Source organism: Macrotis lagotis, chromosome 6 (genome assembly GCF_037893015.1).
Source record: "Macrotis lagotis isolate mMagLag1 chromosome 6, bilby.v1.9.chrom.fasta, whole genome shotgun sequence".
Lineage (NCBI taxonomy): Eukaryota > Metazoa > Chordata > Mammalia > Peramelemorphia > Peramelidae > Macrotis > Macrotis lagotis.
Genome location: NC_133663.1, coordinates 106,515,782 through 106,536,032, shown reverse-complemented (window position 1 = coordinate 106,536,032; position 20,251 = coordinate 106,515,782). Strand labels below are relative to the sequence as shown.

The 20,251-nt window shown below is 32.2% G+C and overlaps 1 protein-coding gene across 10 annotated transcripts in view; it reads left to right on the top strand.

Annotated features, from left to right (window-relative positions):
- DIAPH3 (diaphanous related formin 3) overlaps positions 1-20,251 on the top strand; it is a 543,832-nt gene that overhangs the window by 226,187 nt on the left and 297,394 nt on the right. For all 10 annotated transcript variants that reach the window (XM_074191775.1, XM_074191779.1, XM_074191781.1 and 7 more), the window contains one exon: positions 4,109-4,210. In XM_074191775.1, coding sequence (XP_074047876.1) covers positions 4,109-4,210 — 102 coding nt within the window. The remainder of the gene's footprint in view (positions 1-4,108; positions 4,211-20,251) is intronic.

Below are 20,251 nucleotides of genomic sequence, written 5' to 3'. Positions count from 1 at the left end.
TGGAAAATCAAAACTATAAGGAAGGCATTTTAAGCCTTTATTAAGCACCTACTGTGTCCTAGGCAGTATAGTAAGTGCCTCACAAATTTTATGTCATTGGTGAGAGCTACTGTGATGTCCCTTTAATGGTTAATGAAATTGAACCAGACAGAAGTGAAGTCACTTACTCAGCATTGTCTGAACTTGATTGAAGCACAGATCTATCAGACTTCAGGCCCTTAACAATTGACTGCACCATTTGGCTGACTTCATAGGCTTCCAGAGGAGCTTCTGGTTTCTTTTTTTCCCTTCAGAATCCAAATAGTACTTCTTTGAGGGTACCCTTGCGAGTTTTGTCAAGAGATATTCTCCTTTTTTATTTCTTTTCAAGGGGGGGGGGGACTAGTTTTAGAGGCTTTTAAATACTATTATGTAGCTTTATTAACTTTATTAGGTTGACTTTTTATAACTAAATCAAATTATGATTAGTTTTTTTTTGTTTGTTTTAGGTTTTTGCAAGGCAAATGGGGTTAAGTGGCTTGCCCAAGGCCACACAGCTAGGCAATTATTAAGTGTCTGAGACCGGATATGAACCCAGGTACTCCTGACTCCAAGGCTGGTGCTCTTATCCACTACGCCACCTAGCTGGCCCCAATGATTAGTTTTTAATACAAATTGTTGGATACTTAGATATATTTCGAAGTTTATGTGGAATTTTTGGAGAGACATGTTTTCATTAGCAGCATGCATCACTTTATCAAAGTTTCTCTGAAACTGCAATCATTAGATGTCCCAAATATGGTTAGGCCCTTCCTTCATGTCTCTCATCCTTGTCATTCTTGGCCAGTGACTGTGCAATGAATTAATTGTAGTATGTGAATTTATTAAATTAAGAATACACAGGGAAGCAATGACAAATTCAGTTTTATGATGAAAGTTTCAATTCTATCCCAGTACATGTTATTTTTCTATTTTATGCAGTATTTTAGCTACTAGGAATGATAGAAATCTGAGATATAAAAATCCTATCCCTTATATTTTATAACTTTGATTTTAAGAGAGGAATGAGACACAAAACTTAAATTGAAAAAATAATTTTTTTATGAAAGTGCATTTGTAAGTTGAAACAAAAGCAATAACAAATCATAACAAGACCCTAGAACTCTAACAATCATGACCTAAGAGATAACCTTATGGTCATTATTTAATAAGTATTTTTGGAAATGATTCTGGAGTACATAGCATTTGACTTGGTCTCTAAAGACACTGTAGAACCTTAGAAGGTAAATGTTTTAGAGATAAAAGGACAGGTGTAAAGAACAATGTAGGCTTGGAAAGTAGAAAACTAGAGTATGTATTTGAAGGGAAGTAAAAATAAGCCAGTTTTTGCTGAAGTTTAGGAGTTTGTGTAAGTAATGAGACATGAGGTTCAGAAAATCATGATAGTACTAGAGTCTTGACGGAACATTAGAGTTGTCTGAAGCTGAGCTCAGAAATCTTGTGACTGTATCTTAAATTTAAGAAACATGAATCTGATAGTGCCTTGATGAATGGGGACAAGAGTGGACTTGGGAAAACCTATAGGAAAGCTATGGGAGCAGCTAGGTGGCTCAGTGCATAGAGCACCAAGCCTTGGAGTCAGGAGTACCTGAGTTCAAATCCGACCTCAGACACCTAGCTGTGTGCCCTTGGGCACATTAACCCCATTAACTCCATTTGCTTTGCAAAAACCTAAAAAAAAATAAAATAAAATATGGAACTACTAAGAACACTATATTAAGGTGACAGGAAAAGGATGATGAGTGAGAGAGTGAGAAAAATAGTATGATCAGGAGAACATTTTAGTTTCAGAAGCTACCAGAGAAGGGATTAAATGAGAGAAATGTTCAGTAGAATCAAAAAATAAATAAAAATGAAGAAAGGTCTTTGGATTTAGAATTTAGATCACTGATAACCTTTAATAAAATTAAATAATAATAGACTAGCTAAATTAAAAAAATACATTCAGTGTGATCTGATGTTCATAAGAAAGATTTGTGAAAAGTATAATTGTAAAAAAAAGCCAATGGATGATTGTAATCTGGAAGTTCAGTATCAAGTATCAAGAATAATTTTAACTTCCAAGAGAAATAAGTAGGTATAATGTAAAGAGCAAAATCTCTTAATCAATAGTTTCTCAGAGAACAGGGTAATTTCTTGTTATTTTACTTTTTCATGAATATCTTGATTGTCAAGGATTTTGTTATTGCTTAAATATAATTAGAATCATATGAATATGATATAAATAATTGATTCTGCTGTATCAATTTTTAAAATGGCAGAAGGCATTAAAAGGAACCATTAAAATATGAGATTTTTAAATTGGATAAAAATAACTTAATTTTTAAAAAAAAACCTTAATATTGTATAAAAATATAAATTTGGTATATAGGAAATTTAAAGTTTTCCTCCATATTGATGTGCCATTTAATATTCCCAGTTACTAATTCTGCAATGAGGTGATTTGGAAAAGTTTGAGAATTTTCAAAATTGTTTTATAACAATTAGAAAGCATCACATAGAAAGCTAAATTTGTAACTATTTAGCCTAAAGAAAAGAAAACTGATTTTATAATGTTAGAATGTTCTTTTTAAAAATGTTTGCTCTTTAGTTCCAATAGAATATTTAGTAATGTTTGATAATTCTATATCAATTTTGCTTAATGTGGAAAAAAGTGACTTATAATACTAATTAAAAATCAATCTTATAAACTTGAAGACTGAATTTTTATATTAAATTTAAATTTATAATAAATGACATTTGCTAAAGTCTTATGCTATTCTTATTTAATCTTCTCTCATTTTGATAACCCAGTTTTCTGTATCCAAGGTTACACAGTGAGTCAATGATATGTAATTTGGTTTAATGTCTTAATAACATTAGTTTTTTTTTTAACATTTATTTAACTAGCATAACCTTTCTGGGCATGAGTTATTCTATTTTTGTGTCTGATGTGACAGTTACAAAAGATTAAAGTTAAATAAGTTACTAACAAGTGCTGAGACTCAAACATTTTAATTGTTGATTTTATAACTTTTTTAAAGATGGATCAATATTAAATCTTGTTTAAGCAGTTTTATCAATGAAATACAAAAAAGGAATGCTATTTTTTGTGTAGTTTCATGTGTAGTGTGGTAGCTTAGAATGTATCTTGTGTCTTCACGTACTTTAATCTTTTCCTAATTATATGTAAAAAAGTTTTCAATATTTATTTTATGTAAAATTTGAGTTTTTCATTTTTCTACTTTTCTATTCCTTTCCCCATGACAGCATGTAATCAGGTACAGGTTATATGTGTACATTCACGTTGAACATTATTTCTATTTAGTCATATTGTGAAAGAAGAATTAGAACAATAGGGAGAAAAAGTCATGAAAGATAAAATAGCCATAAAACCAAATTTTAAAAAAGTGAGAATAGCATGTTTTGGTCTGCAGTCATACTCCTTAGACTTTCTCTGAATGTGGATGGCATTTTTCAACACAGGTCTTTTAGAATTGTCTTTGATCATTGTATTGCTGAGAAAAGGTCTATCTTAATTGATCATCACAGAATGTCACGGTTAATGTGTACAGTATTCTTCTACTTCTGCTCCCTTCTTTCAGTTATGAATTTTTTCAACAAAAATTCCTTTCTTGGCTGCAAAGGTGTCATAATCAATATTTCTTTGGGTTAATTGATTAAATTATGGCATTAAACCACCTTGACTATTCTTTTGACCATCACCTTCCATTTTAGTAGTGAATTGATAACTTTCTCACCATTTGAATAGTAACTAACTGATAATACTTATATGATGTTTCACTGGTAATGCTTTTAATAGTTTTTCCTATAATTTCTGCCACTTTAGTCTTTATATTAAAAGAAAATGACAAGATTTTCCAAATTGGTAGGTTTACTCATAGTAATATAGTTTATATATTGTTTGACATGATTTATATATCAATTTTGTGGTCAATTGTATTTCCTTTGTCCTTTCTTTACAAAAGTATTTTTTTGGCTGTTAATGGAGATTTGTGCTAGAAAATTTTTGTATGAATATAGGTTTGTGAAGATATTGTTTAATATTTTTTCTTTTTATTGTTATTAGAACTTAATAAAGCACCTGCCAGATCAGGAACAACTGAATTCACTGTCTAAGTTCAAGAATGAATATAATAATCTATGTGAGCCAGAACAATTTGCTGTTGTGGTGAGTTCTGTTCAATACATAGTTTTGTCTCCTTTATTTTAGCATTTATTTTGTTACTGTTTTGGCGCAACTTTTCATGTGATTATCAATAATAATTAATTCTTCATTTGAAAACTGTTCGTATTCTTTGACACAATATCTGTTAGAACTCTTGACCTTATCTTCTTTTGTTTGTCTGTTTCAATATATTTTGGATATCATATCTTCATCTGGTTCATTTTCTAAGATTTTTTTATTTGGAAAAGTAGTTTGAAATTATGATAAAAAATTGAATAAAAAAATTCATGCCTTTTCAGGAGAGATTTCATTTCCAAACATATATCCCAGGAGGTAAACAGTTGAAAGTCCAACATACACTAAAAATATTCATAGTATTCCCTTTCTTGATATCATCCATTTTCAATTTTTAATAATTTATAAGTGTTAATAAGAATTATAAACAAAGCTTATTCCTATCAGTAATGTTCAAAAATTTGTCTCATAAGGGATAAATATTATGAATTCAGTGAAATATGTGAGACAAGGAGACATGAGTGGATGCAAAGTGAAATAAACAGAGCCAAGAAAACAATACACAAGATTTCACCAGCAATGTAAATAGGAGCCAAAAAAAGAAGAAAAAATCTCTGTTGTTTTTACATTCAATTTAGGACCTTAAGAAAAATAGAGTTCCCTCATTTCTTTATTGAAGGTAGAAGACCATAGATAGGTTCAGAACATTGCACATATTTTATATACCTTTTACTATTAGTGTTATTGTGAAGATTGTGCTTTGTAAATTTTAAAGAGCTATGTTCATGATTATTTTTATTATTGTTTTTATGCTTTTTGCTTATTGAAGGCTTTTCCCAAGTGCTTATCTTGGTATGATTATTATTATATTGACATCACCTTATGTCTACTAACTCATCACTAGATCTTTTGGTCTTAAAAAAATAGCTTTATTTTTTAATACTAGTTATCACTTGATATATAATGACTTACAGTTTGTACTTGTAACAAAGGAAAAAAATTAAACAATATAGTTAACAAAACTCTTTGAAAACATGTGCAATATTATGTGCTTGTTATTCCTTTTCTTTTTTTAATTTGGCTGTAATCAGTGTTGTTTCATTGGGAGAAACAGGGAAGTATTTTTGGAAAATATTGTTAAATTTGAATCAAAAGTTAAATTAGCATCTAACTTTGAAAGATTAGCTGAAAATTTAGTGGGAAATCACACAGCAGAAAACTAATCTTAGTACTCGAGGTTGTATACCTTTAAAGGTTAAGGGACTCTAGGAATAATTGGGAAATAATAAAGTGGGAAGAAGATTGTATTATATTACATTTAACACATACTGAGTTACATTAAAAGGAACAACCAAATTTATAGAAAAGAGCTGCATGACTCATCAAATCAGGCAAAATAGGAAAATGTATCTGTGAGGAGAAAAACTATATTTGCTTCAGAGCCTTTCAAGAAAGGGGGGGAAGCCCAAACATCATAATGAATATAAACAAATAAGATCATATTATATAAAAATAAAATAAAAAGTAATTGCTATTTGAGGTAACTGAGTTCATTTAGTACAATTACTAAAATGCTAATATTATTTCTTTAAATTAGTAAGAAAAAAATCATCCTTACATTCTAAGATCATATAAGTGCCCCTGAACTGTGAATTGTCATGTAGCTTTATACTATGTCACCTTATGTTGAATTTTGTTGAAATTCATTACTTTGTGAGATTTAATGAAAAGGCAGTAAGATTAGAATCCTATTCTATTTTTAATAGATTGATAACCCTCCCTGAAGAATCTCACTGAAATTTTAATATATTCCTCTAATGTTTTGCATGTGATAATTTCTTGTTATCATCTTCCTCTTTGGTTAAAACAAAACCCATAATTTCCCTATATTCCATATAGCATGCATGGACAATTTTTTAAGAAATATGTTCAAACCCAATATTTTCTTTGAGAATTCTAAATGATTCCTTGTAATAGACTTTGGTTTTTAGACTTTTTGTTTATATTATGCCCATTTTAATCACAGTCAAAAGGTTTGAACCTTTTGGTCATGTGCTAAGTTGTTTTTCAGAACTACTGAGTCAATAGGTAGTTCTTCCAATTTGGCATTGGGTATTTCCATCTTCTGTTATCTTTGACAATTTGTTTGTTATTTGTTTTATCATTTGTGATTTCCTCTGTCACTTGTTCAGTTAAGAATTCATTTCCTAATCTTTTCCATTAATGTACCTCATCTAGTTCTCACCCAAGTTTTTAATGACATTTTATGATGTTTAATTTTCAGATTCTATTTATATCTTTAGTTTATTGTGACACTTGATGTAAGGAATTGAATTAAACAATTTCCAGAATACTATTATCTAGTATTCTTAGAAATTCTCAATAGAGTTTCTTGCCTACATATTTATATTTGGGGGATTTTCAAACTCCTGATTAGGAAAGCAAATACTAAATAATAAACCCTTTTCTAGGATGTTTCACTAATACATGCTTACCTATATTTTAACCAATATCAAAATAGTTTTGATGATTGAAGCATTTTAAGTTGAAGTCTAGAAGTTTTTTTACCTTCATTATTCTTACTCCTCCTTTTTACTCACATATTTTAAATCTACAAATAAGTTTTGTTTTTGTTTGTTTAACTCTATGAAGTCCCTTAGTTTATTGCAACTTTAAATAGTTAAATTAATTTAGATAATTTGCATTTTGTTTATATCGATAAGATAGTCAAAAACATTAAAAGTTCCTCTAGTTATTTAAGTCATTATCTATAATAAGAATATTTTATTTTTTTAATCTATTTTTTATATTTATACAAAGTATGATTTGGTATGTTGACACTGTAAATTCATTTTGTAGTTCCTTTGAATGGAACTTCCTATTCATTATATTCTTCATTTTTATTATTGTGTAGAAATGCTATTGATTTTTCTGTGTTTAATTCCTCTCTTGCCTTATTGTTAGTGCATAAGTCCATGTTGTACTTTATCAAAGGCTGCTTCCCCATCTATTGTTATAATCATATGGTCATATTTTTTTTTTAGGTATTTTGCAAGGCAAATGGGGTTAAGTGGCCTGCCCAAGGCCACACAGCTAGGTAATTATTAAATGTCTAAGATCAGATTTGAATCCAGATACTCCTGACTCCAAGGCCGGTGCTTTATCCACTACGCCACCTAGCTGCCCCTGGTCATAGATATTTTTATTTAAATATAATCAGTTAATTATTTTTCTTTTATTCAGTTTTCCTTTCAAATACTCAGTTTTATGATCTCCAAATTTAGGAATTTCCTTTAACAACGCAAATTGTAGTTTGTCCATACCTTCCCATCTTTTGAGACTCTCATCCATATCTTCCCAAAACTTTACCATATAGCTTCTCCCTAGGTGCTGGGGGCGGGGGCTTCTTTTTTTTAATTAATTAATTAATTTTTATCTATGTGCACATGTATATTTTTAAGTTACAAAATTTCCTTCCACCCTCCCTTCACACCAGTGACAGGTTAATATTGTACATACATATTTTGGATAAAAAAAGTTTACATATTATTCGTTTTCAGTATGCAGAATTAGGATTAAGGGAAAGAGATACATAAGAGATAATATTTCTAAAAGTGTTCATCAGATTCTGAAGGGTTGGTTTTTCTTTCTTTCCTTTTTTTTTTTTTTTGGTTTTTTTTTTTTGTTTTGCTTTTCTTCCTCTGGATGGGGATAACATTGTTCATAGCAGGTCTAATATGGTTGTCCTAGGTCTCTGAACTGCTAAGAGTAGTTACTTCCATTAAGGTTGATTATCTCATAATGTTGTTGTTAATGTGTATATTGTTCTCTTGGTTCAACTTCCTTTGCTTAGCATTAGATCCTGTAAGTCATTTCATGCTTCTCTAAGTGTCTGACCATTTATGATTTCTTATAGAGCAATAATATTCCATAATATTAATGTACCATAACATTTTTATCCATTCCTAATTTGATGGACATTCCCTCAATTTCCAATTCTTTGAGGGGCCTTCTTTATAGTCCTCTGACACTGAGAGATTATCAATGGAGAACTCTGGTTGTTATTCTGTCATCCCTATTTCCTGCAACCTGGTTACAGGCCATAATCTCATCACTAATATTTTATTTAAAATTTTCAATTAATCTTAGGAATCTCTCTCTCTCTCTCAAATTTAATTAAAATTTATTTATTTTGAATTTTACAATTTTCCTCCTAATCTCGCTTCCTTCCCTTCCCTTCCCACAGAAGGCAGTTGGGCAGTTGGTTAGTCTTTACATTGTTTCCATGGTATACATTTATCTAAGTTGAATGTGATGAGAGAGAAATCGTATCCTTAAGAGAAAAAAATAAAGTATAAGAGATAGCAAAATTATGTAATAAGAACAGTTTTTTAAAATTAAATGTAATACACAAATAAAATCGGATTTAAATAACTGGGCAAATATCAACTGCTCGTGGATAAGTCGAACTAATATAGTAAAAGTGACAATTCTACCAAAATTAAACTACTTGTTTAGTGCCCTACCAATCAAAATTTCAAAAAAATACTTTCGTGAGTTAGAAAAAAATGTCAAAAGCTCATATGGAGAAATAAAAAGTCAAGAATTTCCAGGGATTTAATGAAAAAAGTGCAAAAGGAGGTGGCTTAGCTTTAACAGATCTAAAATTATAAAGCATCAGTCATCAAAACTGTTTGGTATTGGTTAAGAAATAGAGTGGTGGACCAGTGGAATAGACTGGGTACAATAGCAGGAAATGATTATATTAATCTGCTGTTTGATAACCCCAAAGAGTCCAGCTATTGGGATAAAACATCTCTCTTCCATAAAAACTGTTGGGAAAATTGGAAGTTAGTATGGAAGAAACTTGGATTAGACCAACACCTCACACCCTGTACTAGGATAAGATCAAAATGGATCTAGCATTTAGACATAAAAAACAATATTCCAAGCAAACTGGGAGATCAAGGGATAGTTTACCTGTCAGATCTATGGAAAAGGAAGCAGTTTATGACCAAGGACGCAATGGAGAACATCATTAAAAACAAACTAGATAATTTTGATTACATTAAATTTGAAGCTTTTGTACAGACAAAACCACTGTAACCAAGATCAAAACAAATGTAGTAAATTGGGAAGTAATTTTTACAACTAGTATTTCTGACAAAGGACTCATTTCTAAAATATTACACAGAGAACTGAGTCAGAGTTTCAAAAAAACAAGCCATTACTTCATTCAAATCCTTCCCAGCTTCCCTGAATTCCCATCCCTCCTGTTTTCTAATAGAACAATAGTGTCCTGTCACATACATATACCACTTTTATTAAGCCATTCCCCAATTGATGGACATTCACTCAATTTCTAATTCTTTGCCCCACAAACAGGGCTGCTATGAATATTTTTGTACAAGTGATGTTTTTACCCCTTTTCAAGATCTCTTCAAGGCATAGTGGTTTTGTTCAATTAAAGGTATGCGCATTTTTGTTGCCCTTTGAGTATGATTCCCAATTGCTCTCCAGAAAGGTTGGATGAGTTCACAGTTCAGCAACAATGTTTTAGTGTCCCAGATTTCCGACATCCCTTCCAACATTGATCATTGTCCTTTCTGGTCATATTGGCCAATTTGAGAGGTGTGAGGTGGTACCTCAGAAATGCTTTAATTTGCATTAGAGCAATTTTTCATATGGCTATGGATTGCTTTGATTTCCTCATCTGTAAATTGCCTTTGAATATCCTTTGACCATTTGTCAGTTGGGGAATGGCTTGTTTTATATTATATAATTATATATATATATATATATATATATATATATATATATATAATGTACATATATATAAAATTATTTTCAAAAAAATCCAATGTAGATATATATATATATATATATATATATATATAATCATAATTTTTAAAAATACAATGTAAAACTTGTACCAATGCCATTGTTACAGGATACATATATAATTTCTTCTTAAATAACAGATATTAAATAAGTCACTTTGATCTTACATATAGGAATATAAATATTCCTTTTAAGAAACACTAGGTCAGGGGGCAGCTAGGTGGTGCAGTAGATAAAGTACTGGCCCTGGAGTCAGGAGTACCTGAGTTCAAATCCGGTCTCAAACACTTAATAATGACCTAGCTGTGTGGCCTTGGGCAAGCCACTTAACCCCATTTGCCTTACAAAAACCTAAAAAAAGACACTCAGTTGAAGAGCACAGCTTTTCATAATCTCTCTGAGCCAAAAGACCTTGAGAAATATTTGGGAAGGTTGTTGTTTGGAAGGTATTCTCCAGTTTTTTAATAACAAATGTTTACAAAGGTGATGGATGATACTTCAGTTCATCCATTGTTTGTTATTGTAACATAATCTTAAAGTTTGGAAAAATTCTCTGAATCTGTTCTTATACAAAGTTTACTAATTATACATATAATTTCATTTTAATGTATATTCCCTTTATTCCCTAAAACTCTGTAATACATAAAAATTTCTTGATCAGATGATTGTTAAATCCCTTTTTATGATTACAAGACATTTTTATAATTCTTTTAATAATCTTATAAATTCCAAGCTCATATTCAAAATTACCTTAAATTATTTTCCTTTTCAAAATATAAAAGTTTGCAAATCCTTATTTGTATGAGCGCTATTCTAATTTCTCAATGCTCTAACTTAAAAGAGTTTTCTATTCTTACTGACAAGATGATGTTCTGGGAATTGGAGATTCCTCACATTTTGAGATATCAGGGTAGTATGCACTAATTATTTACCTTTACTGTTTATCATTCCTTGCTCACCCCCCAAATTTTTTCTTATTTCATATATATATAATAGGTAGATAGATAGATGATAGATAGATAGATAGATAGATAGATAATGTAACATGCTAATTAAGACCAATCCAAAAAATAATTTTTAGGGACAGTTTCAATTTCTTATAGGTTCCATATGAGTATAATTTGCCAAATCAGTAAATAAAATTCTATTAGTCTATCAGACCAGAAAATAAGAGAAAATAACAGAACCCCTTCTCCAAAAACAATATGATTCTCAGGAAAATCTCCTTTTTTTTTTGGCACTAATCATAAGTTTTGGAAAAAAAGATCTAATTTTGAAAAGAGAGAATGGAAAGTGGATTCAACAATCAGAACACAGAGAACAGCAGGCCTGAGAGACAACTGAAAGCTTCTCTCACTGCCTGTATTTTAAAGCAAACCCATGTAGACACATAAACGGAGTCAGAGCATTTAGAACCGAGAGGCCCCTGAAATATAGGGAAACCCCACTCTGCTCTTACTCTAGAGGGTCCCTTTAAACACTACACAAAGACAAAAAAACAACAGGATACCAGATAATGACACACAAAACAAAACAGAACATCACCAAAGGTGACAAATCTTCCCAGAATTCAGAGGAAAAATGCAGAGAACAGTAGTACATTTTTCTGTTCAAAGGTTTTTGATATCTAACACTTCTTGTTTAACTATTAATAACTATAACTTTTGAGAAGGCAGTCATTTAAAAATCCCTCAGCCTAATTGGAATATCCCCTATCCCCTTTCAGCTTAGAGTAAACCAAATGACTTCTTTTTTAAAGGAATAGCCCTAAATCTTTGCTGGGAGGGGAGTTTTCTATTTTTAATTCCTCAATTGTCCCATTATTTTTTGTAATAATCAAATTATGTATTTTAAAATGAACCTGATTATCTTGTCTTTTTGAAATTAAATAGCATTTTTAAACTTTTTTTTATTTTATCAAGTCTTCAGGAAACAATTCTCTCTCTTATATAGAAAAATTCCTCCCTCAGTTAACTTTAAGATCAAGATAAGCGAGTCATGAACAAACAAGCTGTCTGATCTCTCACCTATTGCCTCCTTCTATTTCAGGCAATTTTAGCTATACCTGTTCGTGTGCCTGTAAACTATACCCAATTCTATTATTCACTCCTCCCCATGGACCAATGCTAGAGAGCATTTCAAATATTACTCTTAACCCTGCTGCTTCATTTCTTTTAGCCTGACTAGTACAATTCTCAGAAAAAATTCACTTTTCCATATTAAGTAATCTCCTGGTACAAGAGCAGTTTTTGTTATCTTAGTCCAATCTTCTGGGGCTAATATTTGTCCAAAAGTGGCATTGGAGGTAAAAGCCACCACTTTTTTTTTTTTTTTTTACTCTTTTCTTCCTGCTGAATAGTTTGAGCATCTGCATCAACTTTTAATATACTCTGAGCCAAATGAACATTTCCAGGTGGAGTCAGGCAGATTTTTAAAATATTTCACAATGAAAAGACTCCTATAGGAAATGCCTCCTGACTTTCCTGTTTATAATAATGTTCACTCATCTGTTTCACCACAATTTCTCATCTTTCAATACTTAATACTCCTTCTTCTGGAATCCAAGGACAACATTTTTGTACACTTTGAATAAATTCTTCAAATTGTTTTGTTGTCATTAACAAGCCACTTTCTTTAACTATCTGCTTTAGCACTTTCCAATAATGTCCTCTATCCATAGACTCTCCTTGCCCCATTTTAATGCTCCCTGTTTTAGAACTGATGAAAAAATAAAAAAAAAATGATTTACCCTAATTGCCGGCCTGTCCTTTTATGAGCGCTCTTTTGACCGGGAGGTGTTTAGACTTTATCTTTCCTTTCAAGATTCATTCCCCTCCAGGTCAGACTGTCCATTCATCTGTCTGTCCATCAGTCCCTGTTCAAGCACCAACTCTCCCCCGTGATTGCTCTGACATGGGTCTGGACATGAACTTATGAGAGTCAGGTTAAGTAGAAACATACAAGGTTGTGTTGCAAGAATCTACTAAGTTTATTTTGGGAAACTCAGACTTTTTATGACAAAAACTTATCTCAGGAATGACTGGTTAAAGGAGACCCAGTTACATAATTTTCTGGGTAAATTTACAATATTTGCTCTTAGAAATCTGCCTACTTCTCTATCAGAAAAGCCTTTACAACCACAAAGCCAAAGATTATCCCAGGTCAGGGTTCACTAGAGAGCCAGCAAATCCATACAATAAGCAATAATAACATACATATCTCTGATGGAAAAGATCACCAAGCATATGTGTAAATCACTCCCAGGAGCTGTCCCTCTACATAACATACCAAGTTGTCGAGGACTTAATATTTGTAACTGAAAATTTTTAACAATACTTCCAGTTGGAGAGAATATCCTTATTCATAGTTAGACTATATCAATATAATAAAAATCCTGAGTTTGTTAATTAATTTATAGTTTTAGTGCCAGAGCAATAAAACTACCTCGAGATTATTTAATAGAACAAGACAAGATAATAACTAAATTCTTCTTATCAGGAAAATTTAAATGAGGTTGAATTTCAAAGCAAAGGACAGTTAGGAGACATTGAGAATTATGTACTGGCTAAGTCTTTTACGATAAATGTAGGCTATGACACTAGATGTGTGACTTTCTCTTACATACTAAACAGATTTCTTTTTAGAAAAATTCATATATCTGTGTATGTATATATTTATATGGATGCACAGATGTATATATAATATATACTTTATTAGAAAGAAAACTTGATAAATATAACATCCAAAAATTCAGTCTAATAAAAATATTACTTCGTTAATGTACTAAAACTTCAGTTGTTTCATCATTCAGAATGTATAAAAAGGTTTAAAATATATATATTTTTCAGTGTTTTAACTGCTGTGAAGACAAGATTTTGTTCACTAACTTTTCTATGTCTCAAAATCTTTGGACATTACCTTTATTTTGAAGTGATGACAAAGACTAGCCTTACAAGCTAGATATGGGGGCCTGCTTTCATAGTTTTTTAATATGTGACTTTTTATAGAGTTAGAAGTCTGTGTATGGAAGCCTTCAATAAACTTAGGAATGTAACAAGCTGGGCAAACTATCTAGCAATCTCTCTGTAATGATGAAATAGTTAATAAATAAGTAGAAGGAAAAGATTTTTGTCTTTACTTGAAACCTTCAATACAATGTAGGAAGTAATAGATGGCACAGGGCCCAGGGTCAGGAAGACCAGAGTTTAAATCCAGACTCAGACATTTACTAGCTATGTGACCATGGGCAAATCACTTTACCCTGATTGAAAATAATAGTATTGGGGGCAGCTAGGTTATGCAGTGGATAGAGCACCGGCCTGGAGTCAGGAGTACCTGAGTTCAGATCCGGCCTCAGACACTTAATAATTACCTAGCTGTGTGGCCTTGGGCAAGCCACTTAACCCATTGCCTTACAAAAACTAAAACAACAACAACAACAACAACAATAATAATAATATTTCTGCCTTCCAGGGTTCTTAAGAGGATCAAAGAAGAGAGGGTGCATAGTAGGCACTGTCAGTTAAAGCTCTTAGTACAAATCACCATTGTTTTTGTGTTTGCCAGTTATTGTACAAAGTGCTGGGGATACTTTGTAACTAGGGTGATGATGGATGAGAGCTTGAACTGAGTGGTAACTTTGTTACTGTAGATCAGGATGTATTCAAGAGATGTAGAGAAAGGAAACAAGACTTTGAAACCAGTTGGATTTGTGGGGTGATAGAGAATGATAGGTTGAGAATTATATTCAGCTTTTGAACCTGAGTGACTGGAAGGATGGTGATTTCTTTAACTGAAATTCCTCAGAAGAAGAATAAGTTTTAAGGAAAAAATGAATTTTATTTTGTTCATGTAGAATTTAGGATGGCTATGGTTATGTCTAGGTTAAAATGTCAAATAGGCAGCTGGAGATGTGAAATCAGAGCTCAGAAGAAAGATCAATTAAATTTAGATAAAACAAAACTGTAAATCATCCAAATAGAGATGATAACTAGTCTATGACAACTGTTACTCAATAATGCAGTAATATAGAGAAAAAAGATGAGGGCCATAGTTAATGGGCATAACATGGATGAAAACCCAGCAAAAGAGACTGAAAAGTTGAGGTTAGACAGGTAAGGGAAAACCAACAGAGTGCGCGCGCGCGCACACACACACACACACAGACACACACACACACACACACACAAAATTAGACTCATGACCTTTTCATTTGGGTTATAGATTCAATTTTATCTTCCTTCTCACAGTATAACTTTTTTTGGTTGTTTCATCTTGAAATGTACCCAGAGAATTGACTTAATTGGATTCTTATTTATAAACTAAAGAAGCCTGCGTAAGACTTTAGATATACTAGATTTCAATTCAGAGGATGTACATTTAGATATTTTCTTCTTTATTTAACCATCTGTGTAACTTTGGGAAAGTAGCCTTTCCCGACTAGTCCTCAGTTACTCATCTGGAAAATGATGTGATTGGTCTAGATAATCTTAATTGTTTCTTCTAGCTCTAAAACTATATATTGTGATCTATTGGTGTGAAAGCTGGATTTCAACATCAGGAAGATTTTTCAGGTGTCTGTTGCAATAGTCAATATGGATGTTAATAAGGACTTTTACTTAAGTGAGTAACAACAATAAAGGTGAAAGACTGAAGTCAGAGCAGAGAACTGTATCATTGGATGAGGAAGGTTATAGAGAGCAAAAGTTTTAGAATGTGGCTGATAAAATAAATTGGTTATTAGTGTTGGAATTTGAATCTGTTGTAGAATAATCAGTAAAATATAGTCCCATGGTACTTTGGAGATTATGAATCTCCTCTTCAGAGAAAGATCAATTCAGGAATTCAGAGAAAGATCTTTGTAACTGTGAAGCCTCTGGAGATAAGAAAAAGGCCTGGGGTAGAAATTTAAGAAATACCCTCTTATATAGGTCAGGCCTGACTCCTGTCAATGTGATGGTTCAGCTTCAGAAAAATAACCAAATGAGACACTTATAGATCATATAAGTAAAATGAAGTTTATTTAACCATAACATTGAAAGGAGAGTTAACAAGTTCACAGCATTGACTCATTTGAGTGTCCTCACCTTCCTGAAATGCAATTTCAGGCAAGTTAGATGTCAGGGAATTAAATAGAGTGGATGATGAAGAAGTAAGGCACTGAGTGATTTTTTTCCTGAAATTTGTTGGTCAAGTAGATTAGAGACAGTAGTTGAATAGGTGGCACAAAGGTTAAGCAGATACTTTTTTCGTGTTTGAGTGAGTCCAAGAAATGCAATTTTGGGGAAAATTATTGATATAAGACTAGCATGAGTTTAAAAGTGTTTTAGTAAAGTTTTTTTAAAAGTAAAAGTAAAACTCAAGTTTTTTGTTTTTTAGTTTTTTTGATGCATTTGTTGATTTCTATAAAAGTTTACTTCACTTGACTTCATTTGTTTAGTTAACTGTAGTATTTATAATTTATTATTATATTATATTAATTTATAATTATAACTGTAGTGATTTGTAATTCTATTTGTTTTATTTATTTTAAGTTTTATTTTTATCACTTGTTTTATAATTATATTTTTTTCACAGTATAGTGCATTGCATGTCATTTATTATACTGTCTTCTATTCTAGATTTAATTTTTCTAGAAATACATCTTTTTATTTTCTTTCTTTCTCCTTCAGAGATTTAAGTTTATTGCCTTGTCATTAAATGCTATCTACTGCTATAGCAGTTTTTTTTATAAAAAGAAAAACATTCTTTCACCTCTTCTCTTTGTATATGGATTATTATTTATGAGTTTCCCTTCTCATCTCTCCTTTGGTAGTGATTTTAAACTAATACTGATAGCATTTTAGTTTCCTTGAACTTTTAAGATTAGCTAGATAATTTGTTTGAATTTTCTCAATTAGAATACAACTCTTTGTTTTTATCTTATACAATTTCAGTATTTTTGACTTGCATGACTTATTTTGTTAATCTCTATTCAGTTAAACACTTACTCCATTAACCCCCTAATTATTACTGTTTTTTTAATTATAAAGATTTTATTTATTTGAGTTTTATGGTTTTTCCCCTAATCTTACTTTCCTTCCCCCACCCCCCACAGAAGGCAGTTTGCCAGTCTTTACAGTTTCCAGGATATACATTGATCCAAATTGAATGTGGTGAGAGAGAAATCATATCCTTAAGGAAGAAAAATAAAGTATAAGAGATAGCAAGATCAGATCAGACAAGATATCAGTTTTTTTCCCCCTAAATTAGTCCTTGGTCTTTGTTTAAACTCCACAGTTCTTTTTTCTGGATACAGATTGTATTTTCCGTTACAGACAACCCCAAATTGTCCCTGATTGTTGCACTGATGGAATGAGCGAGTCCATCAAGGGCTGCTATGAATATTTTTGTACAAGTGATGTTTTCCCTTTTTTTAAAGGAAGATTTTATTTATTTTTGAGTTTACAATTTTTCCCCCATTCTTGCTTCCCTCCTCCCACCCCCCCACCCCCACAGAAGGATTCTGTTAGTGTTTACATTGGTTCCATGTTATACATTGATCTCAGTTGAATGTGATGACTGAGAAATCATATCCTTAAGGAAGAAAAATAAAGTATGAGATAGTAAAATTACCTAATAATATAACTCTTTATTTATTTATTTATTTATTTTAAGTTTTTGCAAGGCAAACAGGGTTAAGTGGCTTGCCCAAGGCCATATGGCTAGGTAATTATTAAGTGTCTGAGACCGGATTTGAACCCAGGTACTCCTGACTCCAGGGCCGGTGCTTTATCCACTATGCCACCTAGCCGCCCCTATATAACTTTTTTTTTTATTTGACGGTAATAGTCTTTAGTCTTCGTTCAAACATCACAATTCTTTCTCTGGATACTGATGGTATTCTATATTGCAGATGCCCCCAAATGGTGCCTGGTTGTTTCATTGATGGAAGGAACAAGTCCATCAAGGTTGATCATCACTCTTATGTTGCTGTTAGGGTGTACAGTGTTCTTCTGGTTCTACTCATCTCACTCAGCATCAGTTTATGCAAATCCTTCCAGGTTTCCCTGAATTCCCATCCCTTTTGGTTTCTAATAGAACAATAGTGTTCCATGACATACATATACTGCAGTTTGTTAAGCCATTCCCCAATTGAAGGACAGTCACTTAATTTCCAATTCTTTGCCACCACAAGCAGGGCTGCTATGAATATTTTTGTACCCTTTTTCATCATCTCTTCATCATTATCTCTTCAAGGTATACACCCAGTAGTGAGTGGTATTGCTGGTGTCAAAGGGTATGGGCATTTTTGTGCCCTTCAGGCATAAACCCAAAATTGCTCTCCAGAAAGCTTGGATGAGTTCACAGCTCCACCAACAATGTGTTAGTGTACCAGATTTCCTGCATCCCTTCCAACATTGATCATTGTCCCTTCTGGTCATATTGGCCTGTCTGAGAGGTGTAAGGTGGTATCTCAGAGATGCCTTAATTTTCATTTCTCTAATAAGTAATGATTTGGAGCAGTTTTGCATATGACTATGGATTGCTTTGATTTCCTCAGCTGCAAATTGCCTTTGCATATCCTTTGACCATTTGTCAATTGGGGAATGTTTGTTTTTCTTCAAAGTTTGACTCACTTCTCTGTATATTTTAGAGACGAGTCCTTTGTCAGAAACACTAGTTGGAAAACCTGTTTCCCAACTTACTACATTAATTTTGATCTTGGTTATAGTGGTTTTGTCTGTGCAAAAGCTTTTTTAATTTAATGTAATCAAAATCATCTAGTTTGTTTTGAATGATGTTCCCTATCTCTTCCTTATATCAGCTCGACCTATCCATGGACAGTTGATGTTTGCCCAGGTATTTAAATTTGATTTTATTTGCCTGAGAAGAGTTTTGTAATTGTTTTCAAAAAGTTTTTTAGTCTGCCTTGGCAGGTAGACTCCCAGGTATTTTATTTTGTTTGAGGTTACTTTGAATGGGCTTTCTCTTTCTAGCTTTTTCTGTTGTATCTTGCTAGTCATAAATAGGCAAGTTGAGGATTTATGAGGGTTTATTTTATATCCTACTACTTTGCTAAAGTTGCTAATTTTTTCTAGTAGTTTTTGAGATGACTTTTTGGGATTCTCTAGGTATGCCATCATGTCATCTGCAAAGAGTGAGAGTTTTGTCTCCTCCTTCCCTATTCTAACTCCTTCAATTTCTTTTTATTCTCTTATTGCTGAGGCTAACATTTCTAATATGATATTGAATAGTAGTGGGGACAATGGGCATCCTTGTTTCACCCCTGATTTTATTGGGAATGCCTCAAGCCTATCCCCATTGCATATAATGCTTGTTGATGGTTTCAGATAGATATATTATTCTAAGGAACAAACAAACCATTTATTCCTACACTTTAGTGAATGGTGCTGTATTAAAAGATTTTTCAGCATCTATTGATGTGATCATATGATTTCTGATAGGTATGTTATTGATATAATTAATACTAACAGGTTTTCAAATTTTGAACCAATCCTGCATTCCTGGGATAAATTCTACTTGGTCATAATGTATTATCCTAGTGATAACTTATTGAATTGCATGGTGGCATTGAGAAGTGAGGTGACTTACCTGTAGTCACAGCATCAGCATCATTCAAAGGGAACACTTGAGCATGGGATCTTGACTTCAAGGGCAGTTCTCTATTCACTAACCCACAAAATTCCTATAAAATGAAATTTAAAAAGTCTCTACTCTCATGGAGCTTACTTTCTATTAATGGAATCAACATATGTATGCTAAAGTTAGTATAAAATGGAAAATAATTTGGGGGAATGTAGTGGCAGAGACAGTAATGGTTGGAATATCAAGAAAGTCGAACTTTAAAGGAAGCAAGGTGTTCTTGGAAGTCTAGGTGAAGAGGGGATGACACTAAGATACAGAAATAGTGAATGGGGTGGCGTCTAAGGGAACAGGAAGGAGGCCAGTGAAGGAATAGTAATACGATAATTAATTTGTGAAGATAAGCTTTGGAGATTATAAACTCAAAATACCCAATTGGAATTTATGTTTTTATCCTTGAACAATGGTATAACATGATTAAGTCTCTGCTTTAAAAATGTTGCTGTGAGCTCCATAAGGTGGTCTTTATCTGTATGGAGGAGGGTAAGTCTATGGATCCTTGAAGGCTTAAGCTACCTAAAACAAGTTGGCATCAAAATCCTG